The sequence below is a fragment of the Hylobates moloch genome, unplaced genomic scaffold, assembly GCF_009828535.3.
Source record: "Hylobates moloch isolate HMO894 unplaced genomic scaffold, HMol_V3 SCAFFOLD_17, whole genome shotgun sequence".
Lineage (NCBI taxonomy): Eukaryota > Metazoa > Chordata > Mammalia > Primates > Hylobatidae > Hylobates > Hylobates moloch.
The window spans coordinates 31,354,176-31,374,515 of NW_026652292.1; the positions used below are offsets into that span (position 1 = coordinate 31,354,176).

The 20,340-nt window shown below is 42.0% G+C and overlaps 1 protein-coding gene across 4 annotated transcripts in view; it reads left to right on the forward strand.

The window, feature by feature from the left end:
- The first annotated feature begins 399 nt into the window (after positions 1 to 399).
- The window catches only part of TTC23L (tetratricopeptide repeat domain 23 like), a 60,095-nt gene continuing 40,154 nt past the window's right edge, over positions 400 to 20,340 (forward strand). For 2 of the 4 annotated variants that reach the window (XR_009210446.1, XM_058430004.1), the window contains exons 1-4: positions 400 to 542; positions 1,830 to 1,904; positions 7,001 to 7,187; positions 11,615 to 11,738. Coding sequence is in view for 3 of the 4 variants with exons in the window: in XM_058430004.1 (XP_058285987.1) it covers positions 1,837 to 1,904; positions 7,001 to 7,187; positions 11,615 to 11,738 (379 nt within the window). In the remaining variant the exon portion in view is untranslated. Of the gene's footprint in view, positions 805 to 1,829; positions 1,905 to 7,000; positions 7,188 to 11,614; positions 11,739 to 20,340 lie in introns of all 4 variants that reach the window. The other 2 variants (XM_058430006.1, XM_058430005.1) reach the window with 2 other exon arrangements.

Consider the following 20,340-nt stretch of genomic DNA (forward strand, 5'->3'; position numbering starts at 1 on the left):
CGGGGGTGCACCGTGGCCAGGGATCGTCGTCGAATACAGCCCGCACACGTCGCAGCTTTAAATAGGTAGGGTCGTGGGGCCCGGCGGCCCCTTCCATCCTTGGACGGAATGTATCTTCTCTTCCTACGCCTTCACCTCCGAGGGGTAAGGTCTCCTGAGATACAATATGCAGCGGCCAGTTTTGGGGCGAGCCGGAGGCCGTGCGCTTCTAGCCTGCGGGAACGGCAAAGCGGAGGGTAAGGCAAGAGCTGCTGTAGGCGGGAGCCCACAGGGACTCTCCGAACCGGAAGTGCCCTGCGTGGCCATGGCTACAGGCGCTCCCAGCCGACCCGTAGCGTTCCGTCCCCAGGGCAACGTTATTGTCTCGTTGGCCGGAACCCGGGTTGCGAAAGGTAACTGGGGACCTCGCAGGCTGTGTAGCTTTCGCGAGGCACCGCTCTGGACCAGGGTCAGGAGGCCGACGCAGCGGGAGGAAGCCGCGCAGTCGGGCTGAGGGACCCGGGAGGCTGGTTCCGGGGCGTGGTTTCCCCGCCTTGAGCCAGGTGCGCCGTGCGCACTCGCGCGTTCTCTTAGAGCCTCCGTGGCAGGGGCACCTCTAAGCAGCGTTCGACCTGCGGCGTCAGGGCTTACGGAGTTACCGCGGAACCACAGCGGTAAAAGAGGAGCGATTCGTCCTTGAGGGGGGCCAGAGTTTGGTGTTCAGGGCCATGCGGAACGTCATAGGAACAGACTCCGGGAGTTTGAGAGATCAGAACTCCTTGCTATGGGCATAGTGTTTAAAGAGGAGGTTAAAAAGAGAAATTAGTGAGTCTCCCTTTCTGATTTTCGGAGAGTGGATGCTCTGGAGCCTGGGTCAGAAATCCACTCAGGGCTCGGCGGGAATTAGTGATTCTGGAGGGTGAAATGAGAGGCGACTTGGTGGATGTTAATGTTCAGTAAATAACTGCGTTCGACTTGGATTTGATTTAAGCGACTGGCATAGCCTTCCTTGAGAGTTGAATTTCACAAATACTATATTTAGAAATCACACTTTTCGTCCTGTGCTTCCGAGGTTTCCCCCATCATCTAACAGCAACAACTAAAACAGACACATGAATTTCATTTTATTGTTTTATTTTATTTTGAGACGGAGTCTCGCTCTGTCTCGGGTTCAAGCGATTCTCCTGCCTCAGCCTCCCGAGTAGCTAGAACTACAGGCGTGCACCACCACAGCCGACTAAATTTTGTATTTTTAGTAGAGACGGGGTTTCACCATGTTGGCCAGACTGGTCTTGAACTCCTGAACTCAGGTGATCCACCCGCCTCGGCTTCCCACAGTGCTGGGATTACAGGCGTGAGCCTCTGTACCCGCCTCATGACCCCTTTACTAGAATCTGCTATTAATTAGTGAAATGACCCCAGGGGGAAAAAAAAAAAAGGCAGAATTAACCAATACACTGGCTGTGCTTCATTTACCACTGAGAGCTGGTTGCTTTGCTTAAATCCATTATGCCGTCAGACTTGCAAAAACAATATCTGAGTTAAGTAGGTGACCATAGTTTTGATGACCCAGGAACTGTAAATGTGCTTGCTTTGAGACATAAAGGCCAGGGATTTGGGAGAAGTAGGGTGGAGTTGAAATTAGGGGAAAGAAATTTAACTTAGACATTTAATTTGGCAAATGTCTGTTTTCCAGTGGTCTCCATATCTGAGTATGCATAGTCTGTGGATTTGGAATGGGTTATATATTTGAGCAGTTTTAGTTTAATGTTAATAGCAAACCAGAGGGGGAAAACAGAACAGACACCCAGCCTTTTCTCTCAAAGCTTACCTTACCTGATTCTTGGTAGGAAGAAGATGCAAGCGAGCCCCATCCGTATCCCAACTGTTAGCAATGACATCGACTGGGATTTCTGCTTCCGTATGTAAGTATCACAGAATTTTGACATCACAGGTACTCACTGGGCTGAAACACTGGGACCTCCTGCTTAAGGCAAGCCTAGGTGAGGAGTTTTGCATGAACATTATATAAAAGAGAAGGGTTCACGACCAGCCTGGCTAACATGGTGAAACCCCGTCTCTACTAAAAATACAAAAATTAGCTGGGCGGTAGCCGGCATGTGACTGTAATCCCAGCTACTTGGGAGGCTGAAGCAGGAGAATAGCTTGAACCCGGAGGCAGAGGTTGCGGCGAGCTGAGATTGCGCCACTGCACTCCAGTCTGGGCGATAGAGACCCTGTCTCAAAACAAACAAAAACAAAACAAAACAAAAAAACAAAAAAAAGACGGTTGTGTTTCTGTGATGTGCTTTAATATCTATTTGTATTTACAACCTATGCATGATAGAAGATTGCTTTTTCCCAACTTAAGGAAATTTTGAAAGGTTTTAAAATAAAAATAGATTAGTTATAACAAGATTGGCAAAGTTGTAGAGAGTTAGCTATAACAAAGTTAATGAGAAAATTAAGTTTTACAAAATAGAGTAAATAAAACTTTCATATCGTCTAATACTTATTGAGCACATACTATGTGCCAGGCTCTGTTCTAAGTACCTTAAACATCTTAGCTGATTTAATCCCCCCAAGCCCTGCGAAGGAGGTACATTTTATAGATGAGTATGAATCAAAGAGATGTTAGGGAGTTTGCCCAAAGTTGCACAGCTAGTAAGTGGTGTTTTAAACTGGGCATTCTGACTCTAGAATCAATCCATTCTTGTTTTGTTTTTAGAGACAGTCTTGCTCTGTCACCCAGGCTAGAGTGCAGTGGTGCAATCACGGCTCACTGCAGCCTTGGCCTCTTGGGCTCAAGAGATCCTCCCACCTCAGCCTCCCGAGTAGCTGGGACTACAGGCACACACCACCATACCTGGCTAATTTTTACGTTTTTGTAGAGATGGGTTCTCATTATGTTACCTAGGCTGGTCTCGAACTCCTGGGCTCAAGTGATCCTCCTGCCTCATCCTCTCAAAGTGCTGGGATTACAGTCATGAGCCACTGTGCCCAGCTAGAGTCCATTCTTTAACCATTCTCTATACCAGGGTTTCTCAATCTCTGCACTGTTGACATTGGGGTTGGATAATTGTTTGTTGTGGAGGGTTGTCCTATATATTATAGGATTTTTAGCAGCATCCTTGGCCACTATCCACTAGATGCCAGTAGTGCTAGCTCCAGTTGTGACAAGCAAAAATGTCTCTAGACGCTGCCAGATTTCCCCTCGGGGCAAAGTCATCCTTAGTTGGGAACCACTGCTCTATACCAGTGCCATCAAATAGAAATATAATGCAAGCCACATATGTAATTTAAAATTTTTTGCTACCCACATTAAAAGGTGAAATGAAACACAAGAATTTAATTTCAATACTATATTTTCTTTATTTCAATATATACAAAATATGCTAAAATTATTAATGAAATATTTGGTTATCTTTTTATACTCTTTAAAATACAGCACATATTTTACATTTACAGCACATCTTAATTCAGACTAGCAATATTTCATGTGCTTGATAGCCACATGTGGCTAGTAGTTACCATGTTGGATAGCATTTCTTTTTTGAGATAGAGTTGTGGAGCACTGGATTCTGTCACTGTTTGGGGCGCTCCTATGTAACCTGTCACAATCCCTGGTGGACTGAACAAAGGAGGGGTGAACGTGGGAATAAAAGACAAGAGACAAAAGAGTATATTTGGAAGAAGGAGTCAGGGACACCTTGCCTGTAGTGGACAAAGGCCCTGAGCTGTACACAGCCCTCTGTATTTATTTGGCAAAAGAGATGATGAGAAGAGGGGTGGAAGAAGAGGTCAGCTGCTTAGTCCAGAGTAGGCTTGCAAGACTGCATTCCTCAAACAACAGGCTCTAGATGTCACAGTAGATAACCTCAGCCCCAGGGAGTGATTGCCTCTAGCAAACCTTCTGTCAGCAGGAGCACTCGTGAGTTTGCTCACATGATGCATTCATGATAAACAGTTTGCTGTTTGATCATATCGTCTCCAGTGGAATGCTGAGTTGGTCACATCCCATGGGCCTTCGGCTCCCTGCACAGCGTCTTGCTCTTTCACCCAGGCTGGAGCGCAGTGGTGTGATCTCAGCTCACTGCACCCTTTGCCTCCTAGGTTCAAGCCATTCTCATGCCTCAGCCTCCTGAGTAGCTGGGATTACAGTCTCATTGTGGTATTTCTTAGGAAATACAGGGTTCCACCATGTTGGCTAGGCTGGTCTCGAACTCCTGACTGCGAGTGATCCACGCACCTTGGCCTTCCAAAGTGCTGGAATTAGAGGTGTGAGCCACTGTGCCCGGCCTAGATAGCATAAGTTAGTTTGTTTGTTTATTTATTTATTTATTTATTTATTTATTTATTTTGAGACGGAGTCTCGCTCTGTCGCCCAGGATGTAGTGCAGTGGTGCAATCTCAGCTCACTGCAAGCTCCGCCTGCTGGGTTCACGCCATTCTCCTGCCTCAGCCTCTCCGAGTAGCTGGGACTACAGGCGCCCGCCACCACGCCCAGCTAATTTTTTTGTATTTTTAGTAGAGACGGGGTTTCACCGTGGTCTCGATCTCCTGACCTCGTGATCCGCCCGCCTCGGCCTCCCAAAGTGCTGGGATTACAAGCGTGAGCCACCGCGCCCGGCCAGCATAAGTTTAAATTCATAAAATATCTTGAGGTTAAGGGTTATATGACTGTAAAAATTGAAGTTCATAAAAATGTTAAGTTCACAGTAAAATATCTGGGAAATAATCAGATAATTTATATTGAACATTACTAATCAGAATTTCTATTTATGATGGTAACATATGGAATAAGTTATAAGCCTGGCAAGGCAGACCTTCCATTCAACCTCCTATTCTTTTCATTCTGACCATCCTTTGAGATGTCTGACTGGTCAAGATTCTCTAGCCATCTTTCTCACCTTTTATAACATGATGTTCAAAGCTAGTTCAGGGATTTACATTCTCAAATTATTTGTCAAGACCTCAATGTTTCTCATTCCTTTGAAGTCCCTGAGGTTGAAGCTTGCTACCTTTGGTCTTACCTTAATGTTATTCAAGGCTTAATTTAAAATATTTCGGGCTTATAATTTTTAATATCCATAATTAGCAATCTGTTTGATGACTCCAATAGATTTAACTTCTGCTCTAGGTCTGTGAAATATGCAGCTTAAGCAAAATTTTCTATTGAGGTATGATCTCTTTATTTTTTTAACTGCTCCTTGCAGAACAGGGCTAGCTCATAGGCAGCATGCCCAGAGTCAGCCGACTTATGATCTCTTGCCACAGATTTCCTCTCTCCTCAATATTTTTCAAACATTCGAAAGACTGCACATTCTTTTCTCATTCATTTGTTCATCATTTAACAGGCTATTATTTATTTTTACTATGAGCCAGATATCAGGTTTTCAGAAACAAATGAGCCTCAGCCCCTGCCGTGTTGAAGTTTACTTTGCCAGGAGGCAAAGAAGACTCAGAAACAAACCAAAGAAACAACAATTAAAAAATCAAACAACAATAAAAAAAGACCACAGCGTACTAGCAGTTTGGGGGAAATTTTTGAAGGCCCTTTGGAGGCTGCCTTTATTGCTACTCCAGTGAAAGACTTCCAGGAGTGATGACATCTGAGTTGCATCTTGAAGGAGGAGTATGGAATTCACCATGCAGAGAAAAGGAAGTTTATCACCTGTCTTCTGATCAGGTCACATCGCCACCCTTCCCTGGCTGTCCCATCAAGTAAGCTTGTCCACTGAAAGCACACTCGTCTGTGGGCAGAAGGCAAGCCTGCCTGCGCTTGGGCCTGAAGAAATGCTGCTTCCCTATCTACACAACCTGGTTTGCCCACGTGCCTCTTGATAAGTTAGTTAGAATAGGACTCTAGAAGGATATTAGCATGTCATTTTTCAAACCTGGTGTAAAAGATTACACTTGGCATACAGCTCTTAAAGGTGGCACGGACCCAAAGAGCAAGCAGCAACAGCAAAAAAAAAAAAAAAAAAAAGGTTACACTTGGCAGTTATTTTCTTTTTGTGCTTTTCTGAATTTTTTTTTATTTAAACATTGAACATTCACTCTTTAAGCTTTTTGTGCTTTTCTGAATTTTCTTTTTATTTAAACATTGAACATTCACTGTTTAAGCAATCAGTGGAAAAGAAAGGTAAATTTTATTTTAAAAACTACTCAGTGGCTGAACTTTTGAGTTACTGTGAGTACAAAGATGAGTCCTTTGGCAGACTTATTTATACTTAAAATTTCTATTGTTACTCCTAAGATCTCAAAATTCTGTTTCTTCTGTAGCACTTTATTGATTTTTCTGGTGATGTTAGGATATAGTTCTTTTTAACACAACTAAGGATGTTTCTGCTCTGAATCTGCACTTGACGTAGTGTGGGATTCCCTCCCTCTCTCTGGTGGGACCCATGTCCTCTTTTCTTGGCCATCACATGTTGAAGTTTTAAGATATGAGAAAGAAGACACGCAAAGTCTACCCTCAAAATGTTGGTTTCCTTTCCCTTATTTCATTCTATCCATTTTCTTTCCTTGTTTGGATCAGAATTTTAGAACACAGATATTCCTGGGGATCCTCCAGTTCAACACCCTCATTTGTAGAAGCAGCAGCCCTTTCCTGGAGCTAATGATATACTAATAGCTAACATGAAAGAAACACTTAGTGAATGCCACACACTGTGCTAACTGATTTATGAGTATTATCTCATTTAATCCCATCACCTCATCAAGTAGGCATCCATATTCTCATTTTACAGAGAAGTAAATTAATAACTTGGTTAGGATCATGTGATTAGTAAGCAGCAGAGCTGTACCTCTATAAATTGGCTTCATTTGAACCACCACATTGCTGTCTTAATGCTAGGCTTTGAGGGCGACGTGAGTTTACTGCCTAGCTTTATTCCTTCAGGTTTATGTTAGAAATCATGTCCCTATCCCCTAGTTGGGAGAGCTATGCCCTTCAATTTTACCTTGTTTGAGATGGCAAAGGTTAAATCCTGAATCCCTGCCTCTCTCATACCTACAGGTCACAGCAAACCAAGATCCCAGCTCACCAGCAAACAGATGAGTTGTATCCCACTGGTGGGTGTGGAGAGAGTGAAGAGGAAACTAAAGCTAAAGAGGAGGAGAAGGCCGTAGACTGTATGTCTCATCCCAAAGAGAAATTAGCCCATTCCCAGAAGAAAGTAGCTCAGCTGATTAAGGAAAAAATGGTAAAACAAAAAACTCACTAAAATTTTGTTTCCATTTAAAAATATGTTCCTGATTAGAGAAGCTTTGCCTTTGATGCAGATTGAAGCATATGAAATAGAGGAAGGGGTCATATTTCTTTGTAAGTAGCAGAAAACAAAGCAGAGCCTACTTAGGTAGCCAGCCCACCTTCTGGTTCCATGCATGGTTCATTGACTGTTCCTCCTTGGGGCATTTCTGCTCCTAGCTTTAAACTAAAAATTAAGCCAGGTGCAGTGGCTCATGCATGTAATCCCAACACCTTGGGAAATCGAGGTGGGAGGATCTCTTGAGGCCAGTGTGAGTAACATAGTGGGACCCTGTCTCTATAAAAAAAATTAAAAATCAGCCAGGCATGGTGGAGGGAGCCTGTAGTCCCAGCTACTTGGGAAGCTGAGACAGGATAGCAGCTCGTGCCCAGGAAATTGAGGCCACAGGGAGCCCGTGATTGTGCCACTGCACTCCAGCCTGGGTAACAGAATGAGACCCTGTCTCTAAAAAAATAAAATAAAAATTTGAAAAACCTAAAAATTATCATTTGGTTATTTTTGTTGCTGTTACCTTTAACTTAAAATTAAAAAAAAAAAAAAATAGCTGGGCGTGGTGGCTCTCACCTGTAATCCCAGCACTTTGGGAGGCCAAGGCAGGCGGATCACCTGATGTCAGGAGTTCAAGACCAGCCTGGCCAACATGGTGAAACCCTGTCTCTACTAAAAATACAAAAATTAGCCGGGCATGGTGGCGCATGCCTGTAATCCCGGCAGAGTTGCAGTGAGTGAGTCAGCCTTATCCAGCCAGGCCAACAACAGTAGATCTGTCTCAAAAAAAAAAAAAAAAAAAATAAAAATCACACACACACACATATATACATATATGCATATATATACAAATACGTACGTGTGTGTGTGTGTGTGTGTGTGTGTGTGTGTGTATACATATATACATACATATATACATCCTGGAAGGTTTCAGGATGCTATCTCTTAGGTAACAAAAAGGCTGGGATAGTAAGGCAGGAGGTTGAGAACAGGTAGTCAGGCAGGTCTAAGCTCTGGCCTGGAAAGGATATGGGTAAGATGCCCTTGGTTACAGTGGAATCATAAACAAACCAAAGGGCCAGAAACAGGAGGTAGCAGTGGAGGTCAAAGATTCCAAGTATGCATTTCTAAGAGCAAGTCAAAGACTTGAGTCAAAGATCTCAGAGCAGGTTTGTGAGCATGAGTATTCAAAATCCAGGAAACTGAGACAGCAAGACATTGACTCTCATTATTAGAACACAGGCACCAGCCTGCTTCTAGAGCATGATTTATCAACAGAAGAGTTTGTACCTTGACTTCCTGGCTACTCCTAGCCAAGGGGAAAAAAGTAATCTAGAGAGGTTTCATTTTCTATCATTTGCCTCTGAAGTATCTCTCTAGATGGATATTTGTAAATTTATCTCTGTAAATGACCCAAGGACCTTGCAAAGGACAGTCATCCTGGCCTGGACCCATTAGTGATTCACAAATCCAGGCTAGAAGGATCATTTCTAAAAACACACAAGTACCATCTGCCATAGAGTGTAAGTGGGGGTTTTCAAGGCTTGAAAACTCCTTGGCCAGATTGGATAATGACAAAGATTTAGATCTTAGGAGAGAAATCTAACTCAAATCCCAAACTCATCAGATTGTATACAGTGAACAGGTGCAGTTCTTTGTATATCAATTATAGCTCAATAACACTGTTATTTTTTTTTAATCAAACCCAATCTAGTACTCCTAGCCCTGAAGGGCAGGGGATGCCATGTCAGCAGCAGTAGTGCTGGGATGACCTCTGGAGCCCGTATTGGTTGTCCCAGTTTCTCCAAGTCAAGGAGTTCGAGGATGAATATACAATGTCCAGAGCCAAAGCTTTGGTCTCCCATTCCAGTGATTTTTTCATGGCATGATGCTTCTTCCTTGAAAGAGAACTTAGTATTTGCTGTGGTCAGCCCATGGTGAACTCTAAAAAATGCTGACTAAATGGATGTTTTGGAAGCATCAGGGGAAGTTTCCTTCTACCATTGCTTGCTTCTGTATATTTGAGCAGGGGGCAGGTAAAACATGAAGTTGGATAGGAGATAGGAATCCGGAAGGAGTGTATTCCTTGGAATCACTTATGGTACTGCTGTATCTTATCTAACATTACTCTTTAAATGGGTTACTTTGGTTACCTGTACATTATTCTTCAAACGGGTTACATTTAGATCTGACCTAACAACACTGAATCATTTGGACACTATTTTTTTTTCCTTGCAGTAACTCCATGAGGTATATGATACAGGTTTCCAAATCTCAGAAAAGGAAGCTGAGATCAAAGTGGCCTGCCCCAAAGCAACACAATCAGTAAACAAACATTAGAACCAGGGCTGAAACTTTAGGTTTTTGGTTCCTTGAAGTGCTATTTTCACTTTACCAGGAAAAAAATGCCTGACCCTATCGACTGGTTCAGCCAATAATGGCTGTGTTTGTAAAGTCACTGAAATATATGACTTGAGGATGCAGTTCAGTGATTTCTTAGAGAGCTTTACCTGTCACTTCTATAGGGGTAGACGATTATTTTCCCCAACCCATCTTTAACCTTGCTAATAAATGATTCATTCAGCAAATATTGAATGTGTTACACCTGTGTGTACTGGGCAGATAACAGCGAACATGAGGAATAAACTTCTGTCCTCAAGGGACTTATCTTCTATTTGGGGAGATAATAGAAAAACAAAAGTAATAGCTAATACAATATTAGATAGAAGTAAGTGCTATGAAGAAAAAGTAAAATAGGTAATGGGATATTGAGTGATGAAGTAGCATCTATTTTAGATAAGGTGGCCAAAAAAGGCCTGTTGATAAGAAAAGTGAAAATGAAATGAGAAAGTGAATGACATGGAAGAGTGTCCTGAGCAGTGGGAGCAGCATGTGCACAGCCCTACATTGGAAGTTAGTTGGTGATGTTCAGGAACCGCTGGTCAGTGTAGTTCTAGCAGACAGAGTAGGAGGAAAGAGTGGTAGAAAAGGAAGTCCAGAGGTGATTGGGGTTGGGTCAGATTATGCAGAGCCTTGGAAGCCATGGTGAGGACTTTGAATTGTATTAAGAAGAAAAAGCGGGAAGCTGTTGGAAGATTTTGAACAGGAAAGTCATGATCTAATTTATATCTTAAGATATAAACACATAAAATACGTTTAAAAATCCATGTTTCTAATAATAATAACAAGCTATTTGATCGCAATTAGAGGATGCTAGTGAAGAATTCATTTTTCTGAAAGATAGTAAAGAAAGGGCAAGAATAAACCATGTGTCCTGCCTTTCCAACATGAACTGTACTATTGGGTAACCAAAAAGTAGAGGAGGAGAAATTCTCCTTGTAGAATTATTCCAGCTAATGTATGAAGAAGGAATGATAGAATTAGTATATTTGCATTTTATAATCTTTTGTTAATTTTCCATGTAGTTTTCCTAATATCAGAGAAAAAACCAGATAGTAGATGTATTCTGCTGGAAGAACATACCAGTAGCCATGAAGTCATTTTGTAAAAAAAAGAATTCAAAGCTGAAATTAACCAAACTTCTAAACCCAACTACTAATATAAAGGCAGAACAGAGAATGGAGGGACATGATGCAACACCATGAGGACGCAGACATCAGAATTTATGTCTGTGGGAAATACTAGACAAAATGATTCAGCTTTTTCAAATAATTTGTAAGAAAAAGAATTAGAGATGGAAAAGTAACCTATAGATGAAAAGAGACTGATCTCACAATGTGGACAGTCAAATTATTTAAAAAATTCAATTTCTGTGATTAGATATTTGATTTTAAGGAATTATTGTTAATATTTTGGTGAGATAATGATTTTGTGGTTATGTTTCTAAGTCCATATCTTTTAGAGGTATTTACAAAATGTTTACAGAGGCAACAATGGAATGTCTGATTTGCTTCAATTTAAGGTGAGGATGGGTGGATGAGGGGTCTAGATATGAAACAAGATTGGCCAGGAGTGGATCACTGATCACGCTACTGTTCATTTTTCATGCTATTTTGTATATTAATAAAGTTTTTCATGATAAAAGGTTAAAAGAAGTCACTCTGGCTATTATGTAGAAAGTAGACCGTGGGGCCAGAGAGGAAGCAGTTGGAAGGGGCTGCTGTGGCCAGCCAGGTCAAAGGTGAGGGTGGCCTGGACTAGGTACTCATGGCAGAAATGAGGAGAAGAGCTTGGTTTTAGGATTTAGGGGGAATGTGGATCCAACCAGACCTGATGGATTAGACACAGGATGAGAAGGAAAGAGAAGAGAAAAAAGATGACAGGTGAATTCAGTCCTGTGTTCCAGTGATAAGTCCATGGGGTAGAGACTTCTCTTCCTTTCCAAAAAGTATAATCACTTCTGTACTCTACAGAATACTCAAGCAAACAAGGAGCTGATTCGATGTGTCATCCTTTCTCGGATTATTTTTGGGGACCATCACTGGAAATGTGCACGAGCTCTGGCCAACCTAGCTTATGGCTACTTGACACTGAGAGGTACTTGGTTTTCCCAGCTGGGTTTGGGTGGCCAGCCTCTGAAGGCTGAACTGAGCCCACAGAACCTCAGTAAGGATTGGCATGACTAGGAGGGCCCCTTCTTGCCCCTAGCTCACACATTATCGGGAAGGAAAGTCCATGGATGAGGGAGACAGTGTGGCAAGGATCTTAGTAATAAAGATAATAATGATGATGACAGTTATTGAGTATTTAGCATGTGCCAAACTGGTCTCATTAGTCCTCACAATATTCCATGGTGGGAGATACTATTATTATCCTCAGTTTATGGATGAGGACACTGGGGCACAGTGGGCAAAGGGCAGTATCAGGGGTTCCAGCCAGAGGACAGTAGGGGAAGGACAGGCAGGGATGTACACTCAGCATCAGGGAGGCAGACCCAATAATGGGACTTGAATTCCAAAGGTAGAACTCAAGTTCCTGGAAGGTTTGGCTTAGTGAAAGGTAGGGCCCTCATCCTAGAGAAATGATACTTCTGGAAGGTACTCTAGTATAACAGAATAAGACAGGAATCTATTTGCTAAAACTGAACCCAAGTGGAAGTTCCTTGAGAGTAGAAAGTTTGTAGTAGAGGCTGAATAAATATTGGGTGATACACTGAGGTGAGAGCGCATTTCAGGAACCAGGGACATAGCCAGCTCAAGACTCTCTGTTCCTTGACCAGCCATGTCCCCCTGTGTGGACTGCATACATTTCCACCATGGAACTCATTGTACTGTGCTCATATATGCTTTAAATGCTTCTGCCTCTGACATAGAAGCTCCCTCAGGGCAGGGACTGGTCTCATTTCATCTAGAACAGTCCTTTGTACACAATATGGATCAGCATATTACTGCTTATGAACTGAGCCGCTGGCCTAGGGGTTGTTCAAGTACCTCTGGGACCTCAGTCTGAAGTGGGGCCTAACTTGTAATACAAATTAAATGCTTTATGGGCTTAAGTGATTTGAAGGCTACAGGAAAAGGGAAGCAATATACCTGGGCCATAATGAGGCAAGATATCAGAAAGCAAAGCTTTTGAAAAAATTAAAATTGAGTTCACTTCTCAGTTATTGATCTCAGAATATATTCTCCTTCTTAGGGCTCTATAGGCCGTTTTACACCTATTTGTTTTTAATGCAACTTTAGATTCATTTATTGATGTGGCAAGATCACAGGTAGCTGAGATCACAGCATTAGGACAGTGATGCTGTGGGTCACAGTGGGGGCACAGTGAGGCCCTTTTATGCTTTAAGAACACATGTTGTGTTCTGAAAGAAGGTGCTATGGCTAGGGAGAGGAGTACGTCCTTACGTACTGGCAGAGCAGGCAGCCACCTCTATGAGATTTGAGAGTGACCAGGAAGGATCTTCCCCTAGTGGCGTTCCGTGCTTCCTTACTTGGAATCTCTCTATTCCCATCAGACTGATTTTCTCAAAAACTTACTGCCTTCATGATAAGAGTCAAATTTAGAGATTTACTACTTCAGTACTTACAGAGTTCTTGTTATAAGCCTGGTGGCATTTGCAGTCAGTGCTGGGGATACATAAATGAATATTGGTGGTCCCTATGCTCTAAGAGCATACAGGGGTCTTATGATAGGTACCATTCTAGAGGTAGGAACAAAATTCTGGGGAGTGCAAATGAGGCAGTTCAGTGGTTTTGCCATTGAGGAAAGTCAGGGAAGGCTGCAGAGAGAAAGTGAAATTTGTCCTGTCTTTGAAGAATGAGAATAGGTTTATCAAGTAGATTTTTTTACTTTTTATATTTTTATTTTTGTAGAGATAAGGTCTTTCTATGTTGCCCAGGCTGATCTCAAACTCCTGGCCTCAAGTGATCCTCCCACCTCAGCCTCCCAAAGTGCTGGGTTACAGGCGTGAGCCATAGCACCTGGCCCCCAAGTAGATTTTGAGGGGAGAAGTAGAGAGTACAAAGTTGGTCCTTTATATATGTTGATCTAAGGCATAGGAAGTGAGAGGAGGGCACTCTGTACAAAACTCCTTACACAGAATATTGTAGCTTCTCTGAAGATCCAGGGGGTTAAGGTAGGACAGAAGACACCTTAGGACAGACAGCTCATGCTTGGAAATGGAACTGAAAAGGTTATTTGGGCCCAGATATCAGGGAGTGTGGAGAGTTATTAAAAGGTTTGAAGTGAAGTAGTAATAATCAAGCTTGTGTTATAAAATGAGAGACTCCAGGATGGGTTGGACTGGGGAGAGAAAGAAGAGGCGAAGACCAGTTAGGCCGTTATCCTGCCCAGATGAGAGTTGATGAGGGCATTGGGTATGGCAGTTGGAATGAAGAAAAGATAACCTAAAATGTAGAATTGGTGACATTTAGTGCCCCATTCAGTATGGAGTGGGAAGGACAGAGAAGAATTGAAGTTGAAGCAGGCATGACCTGGACAATTAGCTGAAACTGAGAATGAAAGGGAAAGACCAAGTGGTGGGGTGTATTAGTCTGTTCTCATGCTGCTAATAAAGACATACCCAGACTGGGTAATTTATAAAGAAAAAGAGGTTTATGGATTCACAGTTTCACATGGCTTGTGAGGCCTCACAATCATGATGGAAAGCCAAGGAGGAGCAAAGGAACATCTAACATGGCGGCTGGCAAGAGATCATGCAGAGTGAATAAATCTCAGATCTCATGAGATTTATTCACTATCACCAGAACAGCATGGGAAAACCCTGCCCCTATGATTGAATTACCTCCCACCGGGACCCCCCCATGACACATGAGGATTATGGGAGCTACAATTCATGATGAGATTTGGGTGAGGACACAGCTAAACCATATCATGGAGGAAGGGGGAAGAAGCTACTCAGTTTGATTTCTGACAGGCTGGATCACATCTGTGTTGAAATGTTCACTAGGCAACTGAAAGCCGGTCTAGAGCTCAGGAAAGATGTTAGTTTGGGAGAGATGAGCACATAGGAGCAAGTTGAGGCCATAGGAGTGGATGAGCTTGATCAGAAGTTGTGTGTGGTGGCTGGGTGTGGTGACTCATGCATGTAATCCCAGCACTTTGGGAGGCTGAGGCGAGTGGATCACTTGAGGTCAGGAGTTCGAGACCAGCTTGGTCAACATGGTGAAACCCCATCTCTACTAAAAATACAAAAATTAGCCAAGTGTAGTGGTGCGTGCCTGTAATCCTAGCTACTCGGGAGGCTGAGGCAGGAGAATTGCTTGAACCAGGAGGTGGAGGTGGCAGTGAGCTGAGATCGCACCACTGCACTCCAGCCTGGGCGACAGAGCGAGACTTTGTAGTAGTGTGTAGAAAGAGAGGGGAAGAGAATAGAGGACTGAAGACTGGAGGGCAAGAGCTTTAAGAATGGGTAGGGTAAAGCGGGGCCAGCAAAGAAAATAGAAGACTCAGGAGGACCCGTGTCATCGAAGCCAAGGGAGGAGAGAGGGTTTTGAAAAGAAGTGCAACAGTGGTTTCAACAGTTCACATGGTAGAGGAAGGTCAAATAAGGTAATGGCTGAGGAGAGACCCACGGATTTGGCAGTTGGTAGGTTATTGCAACGTGGTTTGGTAGAGGCAAGTATACTCCTTGGGCCCTGGGAGAGCCCAGATTCACAGAGACTAGCTAAGAGTCTTTCACTGGAATTCAAACTTGAGGTGATGAACTTGAACTGAAGAGGAAGGCATTTGAGAGGGAGATTTTTCTGAAACTAGGCAAGGCCAGATGCTGCCCTCTCTGTCTTGCCTTGAAGATGACTAGGGTAGGTCTAGAAGGAGGTTGGCCTAGATCTTTTGAAACCAACCCCCTCCATAATGAGCCACAAACTACCTTTGAGTTTTACTTTTCCAATTAGATTCCAAGTTAAGTCAAGATAAGTGAACAGGTTATACCACAAAACATGGTGATAAATCCTATTCTCCCTAACTGACAGTTTTTCCTGCTGCATGAATAGAGAACTTTTTTGTTTGTTTTTCCTAGATGGGAAAAGCAGCTTGCTGGTCAGATGAAGTGTCCACGTGGTATTGTGGAGCCTAGGCTTGAACCCAGATTTTCTGATACCAGCCTAGATTTTTTTTTAGAATAGGTTGTGACTGTAAGCTTTCTTTGAGAATAGCCCAGTGCCTCTTATTTCAGTCATATTTTGGTTTCTTCACTTAAGCTTTTATTTCAGTTTCTTCACTTCAGCTTTTTTAGTGTCTGGTCCATGGAATAAGTAAGGCTTTGAAAAATGGCAGATCTTCAAGAGAGATGAAGTGCTTGCTCAGCCCCACTCAGTGTTGTTGTCACTCATCCTCTAACTGCTTTAAAGTGGACAGAATATATAAGCTGGCCTCCTGTGTAGGCAGATGTGTGTGTCTATGTGCGTTCATGCCTCACTGCACCCATTCATGTTTTATAGTCATCAGCCCTGCTTTGCTCATTTCACTCTAAGCCTTTTCCAGCAGCCAAAAGTCTGATTTCTCTCAAGAAACAGTCATTCTGTGAGTAGTGAGAAACTTGTATATGTGAAATGCCATGATGAACACTTTGGGAAATGAAACATAAAGAAGCCCTCAAAGGTTTTACAACTTAGTGTGGAAGGTGAACTACCTAGGGACATAACTATGAGGGAAGGCATTATAAGGTAAATGCCATGTAATTGATTTAAATAATGGGCTTCGGGAAGGTTGAGTGAAATCATTTCTGGCAGAGATGATAGATTCAAGGGGGAGGTGGATTCAAGGTTTGTAAAAAAGGAGTAGGGTTTGGGTAGGTGGAAGAAGGGATGGGCATTTCTGATGAAGAGGAAGGTGTGGGCCAAGGCATAAGGAAGGAAAGTGCCACGTCTGTGGAGACAGCAGTAAGCAGCCTTGTCTGGCTAAGGTTAGGACTGGTAAGATGAACCTGGAAAGGAGAAGGGTACATTGGGCAGGCTAAGGTTAGGACTGGTAAGATAAACCTGGAAAGGAGAAGGGTACATTGGGCAGGCCATGGTGTGGTTTTAAATACAGGCTAAGGAATTTGTAATTTATTTGATAGGCAAAGAGCACTAGTGGAGATTTTCCAGCAGGATGATAGAAATATCAAAGTGTACTTTTGGCAGGGTTAATCTGGCAGTGATGGAATGGAAGCCATCTCAGTCATCTAGGTCTAAAACTAGGCTGCCAGAGAGAATGGGTGAGAAGGTAAGGATTCAAGAGTCTACAAAAGACAGATACATTTATTTTTAAACCAGAAACCCACTTCTGGGAATCTTTCCTAAATATACACTGATAACATGGACAAGATTATTCTTTGCAGCATCATTCATAATAGTAAAAGATTGGAAACAAGCAAGTATCCATCAATAGGAAACTAGTACATACACACAGTGGGAAATATGGAGTTTTAAAAAGAACATGAGGAATCTCTATATCCTTCTAGGGAAAGATCTCTTTAGGGAAAAGAGAATGCACAATGCAGTATAGTGTTTATAATACACCTCTTTTTGTGTAAGAAAGAGGGAGTAAGAAATGAGAATGTAGGCTTATTTTTATATAAAAAACACCAAAGCGTACACAAGAATGAAACAAAAAATGTTACTTAGAGGGTGGTTGGGGACAAAGGGAACAGGATTGGAAGTGAGACCTCTCAGTGTTTACTTTTTCTTATAATTTTTAACTTTTCAACTATAGAAATGTGTTACCTATTCAAAAATGATTATTAGAAGACAGAGACCATTAAGAAGGAGTTGTCAGGACATGGTGTTCGATTTGGGGTTGAGTGACAGTGAGGCCCAAAGATGACCATGATGTTTTGGGCCCCTGAAATTGCCATTTTCAGAGAGAAGTAGGTCAGAAAGGAAGTGGACTGGGAGAGGAATGCTGAGTCCAGTTTTTGATGTATAGATTTTGAATTGCAATAGAGAATCCACAAGTTGAGAATCGCTAATCTGAAAATCTGAAATCCAAAATGTTCCAAAATCTAAAACTTTTTGAGTGCTGATGTGACACTTAAAAGAAATGCTCATTGGAACATTTTGGATTTCAGATTTTCAGATTTTCCAGATGTTCGACTGGTTATCTGCAAATAATCCAAAAATCCCCCCCATCCAGAACAAAATCTGAAACCTGAAACACTTCTGGTCGCAAGCATTTTGGATAAGGGATACTCAACCTGTAATACATTTTCACTTGTGCTGGAAATTTGGGACCAGAACTTGGGAGGAGAGAAGGAAAGGCATAAGCATGGAGGAATATTTGAGACCAGAAATAAAGAGGGGAAATGGTAAATTATAAGCATGGAAGCCAAGGTTGAAGTAATAGGAGTTGATAAAACTTCCAAGAAGGAAAGAGAGAAGTGGAAGAAACAGAAAGTCTTGAAAAATGGACACATTAATGGTAGAGAACAAAGGACCTTGATAAAGAGTTAGCAAAGAATCAATTACAGAAGGTTTATAAAGGAGAAGCAGGTTGGTGCAGTGCCGTGGGAGCCAAACAGGTAAGGGTGTCTGATGCTGCAGTGAAATGCGGACTGAAAAACTGCGGTTGGATTCATTTATTAGGATATTTTTGAGGGGACCTCAGAAGAACAGGTTCCCCATAATGGTTGGAGGAGAAGCCAGATCCCAAGGATGAAGGGAAACAATAGGGACCAGAGGCTAGTGAAGATTATTTTACAAGAGAAGGAGATGCAGGAAGATTTTAGGCAAAGAGGAAGGAGCCAGTTAGAAGAGAGGGTTTAAAGATGTTTTTAATGGAGTAATTGATGGAATGGGATTCACAAGAGAATGAGAGGCTTTTGCAAAGAAGAGTGTATAAAAGTTGGTTGGCTTGTTAAACAGAACAAGGGACGCTAGAAGTGGACCTCTATGGCCCACTGCCCTGGTGATGATCCTAACGAGCCTAGTGATCCAGCAGCTGAGAAAGGGGAGGCGGAGATCACCAGGGTAGTTTGGTAACTAGTGGTGAACTGTTTTCAAGTGTTCAGGAAGGAAAATATGGTAACGTGGACAAGCAGTTTTCTGAAATTCTGCTTATTAATGAAATAGTAATTTAGTCAGCCTATTATTACTGGGAATCTTCCAGGTATTGGGGCTCTGTTACAAATGTTGCAAAATCCAGAAAAAGAAGCCTAAGTCATGAACTCTGCTTTCTTTGTCTAGTTGGTTAAAATAAAGACACAAAAACCAGTACAGAAACAACAGGGAATGATAAAAACCAGGTAATCTGACCCACAAGAAGCCTGATACCTACCTGAAGTGCGTCTGCATTTGAGAATGCAAGCCTTTTACAAAGATTCTGTAAACAGTGCTATGAAAAATGTTCAAAATAAGTACAAATATAGTAAATTACTCAATAAGAGAAATGGACCTTGGTAATAATAATAATAATGATGGCTAATATTTCTTCAAACTCACTTCATTCAGGCACTATTTAATCCTTTTTTGTATTAAATTAATCCTTGTGACAACTCTACAAGATATATTTTCATTACCATTTTGTAGGTGAACAAACAGGCACAGATAGATTAAGTAACTTTTTCAAGTCGTAACGATGTTCAAGTCATAATGACTACACCAGGATTTGTACCTGGAAAGTCTGGCTCTAGACCCTGCTGTTTTAATCACCGTGCCACAGTAACTGCTTAAATATAGATGCTGATCAAAGATGACTGCTTTCTGGTGACAATAACAACCTCCAAAGATTGGGTAGCTCTGAGCAGATTTTCTCTGGCCTGAGTCAGTGTAGCAGAATCGATGATAGAATCCCCACCCAAACTAAAGCAAAATGATTGATATGTTTGTTGGACAATCTTTGGACTCATTTTGCTATCTCATCAATATTTCCTTGTAATTTCTGCATCTTGGGCTCCAGAAGCAGGCCTTGCTGCCCTTCTGCCTTGTACCTTGAAAACAGCTGCACTGTCAGTGCAGGTAGAAGGGTGGTATCCTTGGCTTGGGAGGGCAGATGCAGAAAAGTGACTTGGTCTATGAAGCATCCTTCATAGATATATACAATAATAAATCTTACATACAGAGTGTTCTTTTTACATGAAAGAGGACGTACTTAGACTTAATAAATGTAAATTCATTTCAAAGTGTTGCTGATACTGAATTCATAGTACTTTTGTCATTATGAATTTTTTCAAGTAGTATGTGCTATGAAAATAATTATCACAAGTGGAGGAAGCCATGTGGTTTTTTTTAAAATATAAAAAGAGCTCTTTCATACTTGAAAAGGTTGGAAAACATTTGTCTAGAGCAGTGGTCTCCAAACTCAAGAGACAGCTCCCTTATCACTAAAAGAAACTTAAGCAAACGATCAATTACTTTTTATACGTGTATTTTGAATAGATTGTGTACAACAGTATTGATGTGTTATGTAATATTATAAATAGTAATAAAAATAGAAAAAGGCTTCAGATAAAAAAAAAATAGAGAAGTTTTGATTTCCCCCTCACACTCTTACGGCATCTTGCACACCCATAGAGTTTATGCACTCCACTTTGGAGATCAGAGTGGATTCCGGGAAGGTGAAAGAAGTTTTTCCCCTTTAGGGCTTAAAATATAATAAATTGTTTTAAATCAAGATCCTCGTCCAGTTTGCTTAAGCCCCATGTGGCTCAGCTTTTCCATCAGAAGGCCCACAGTGTGAGGCCTAGTTATGTGAAAGC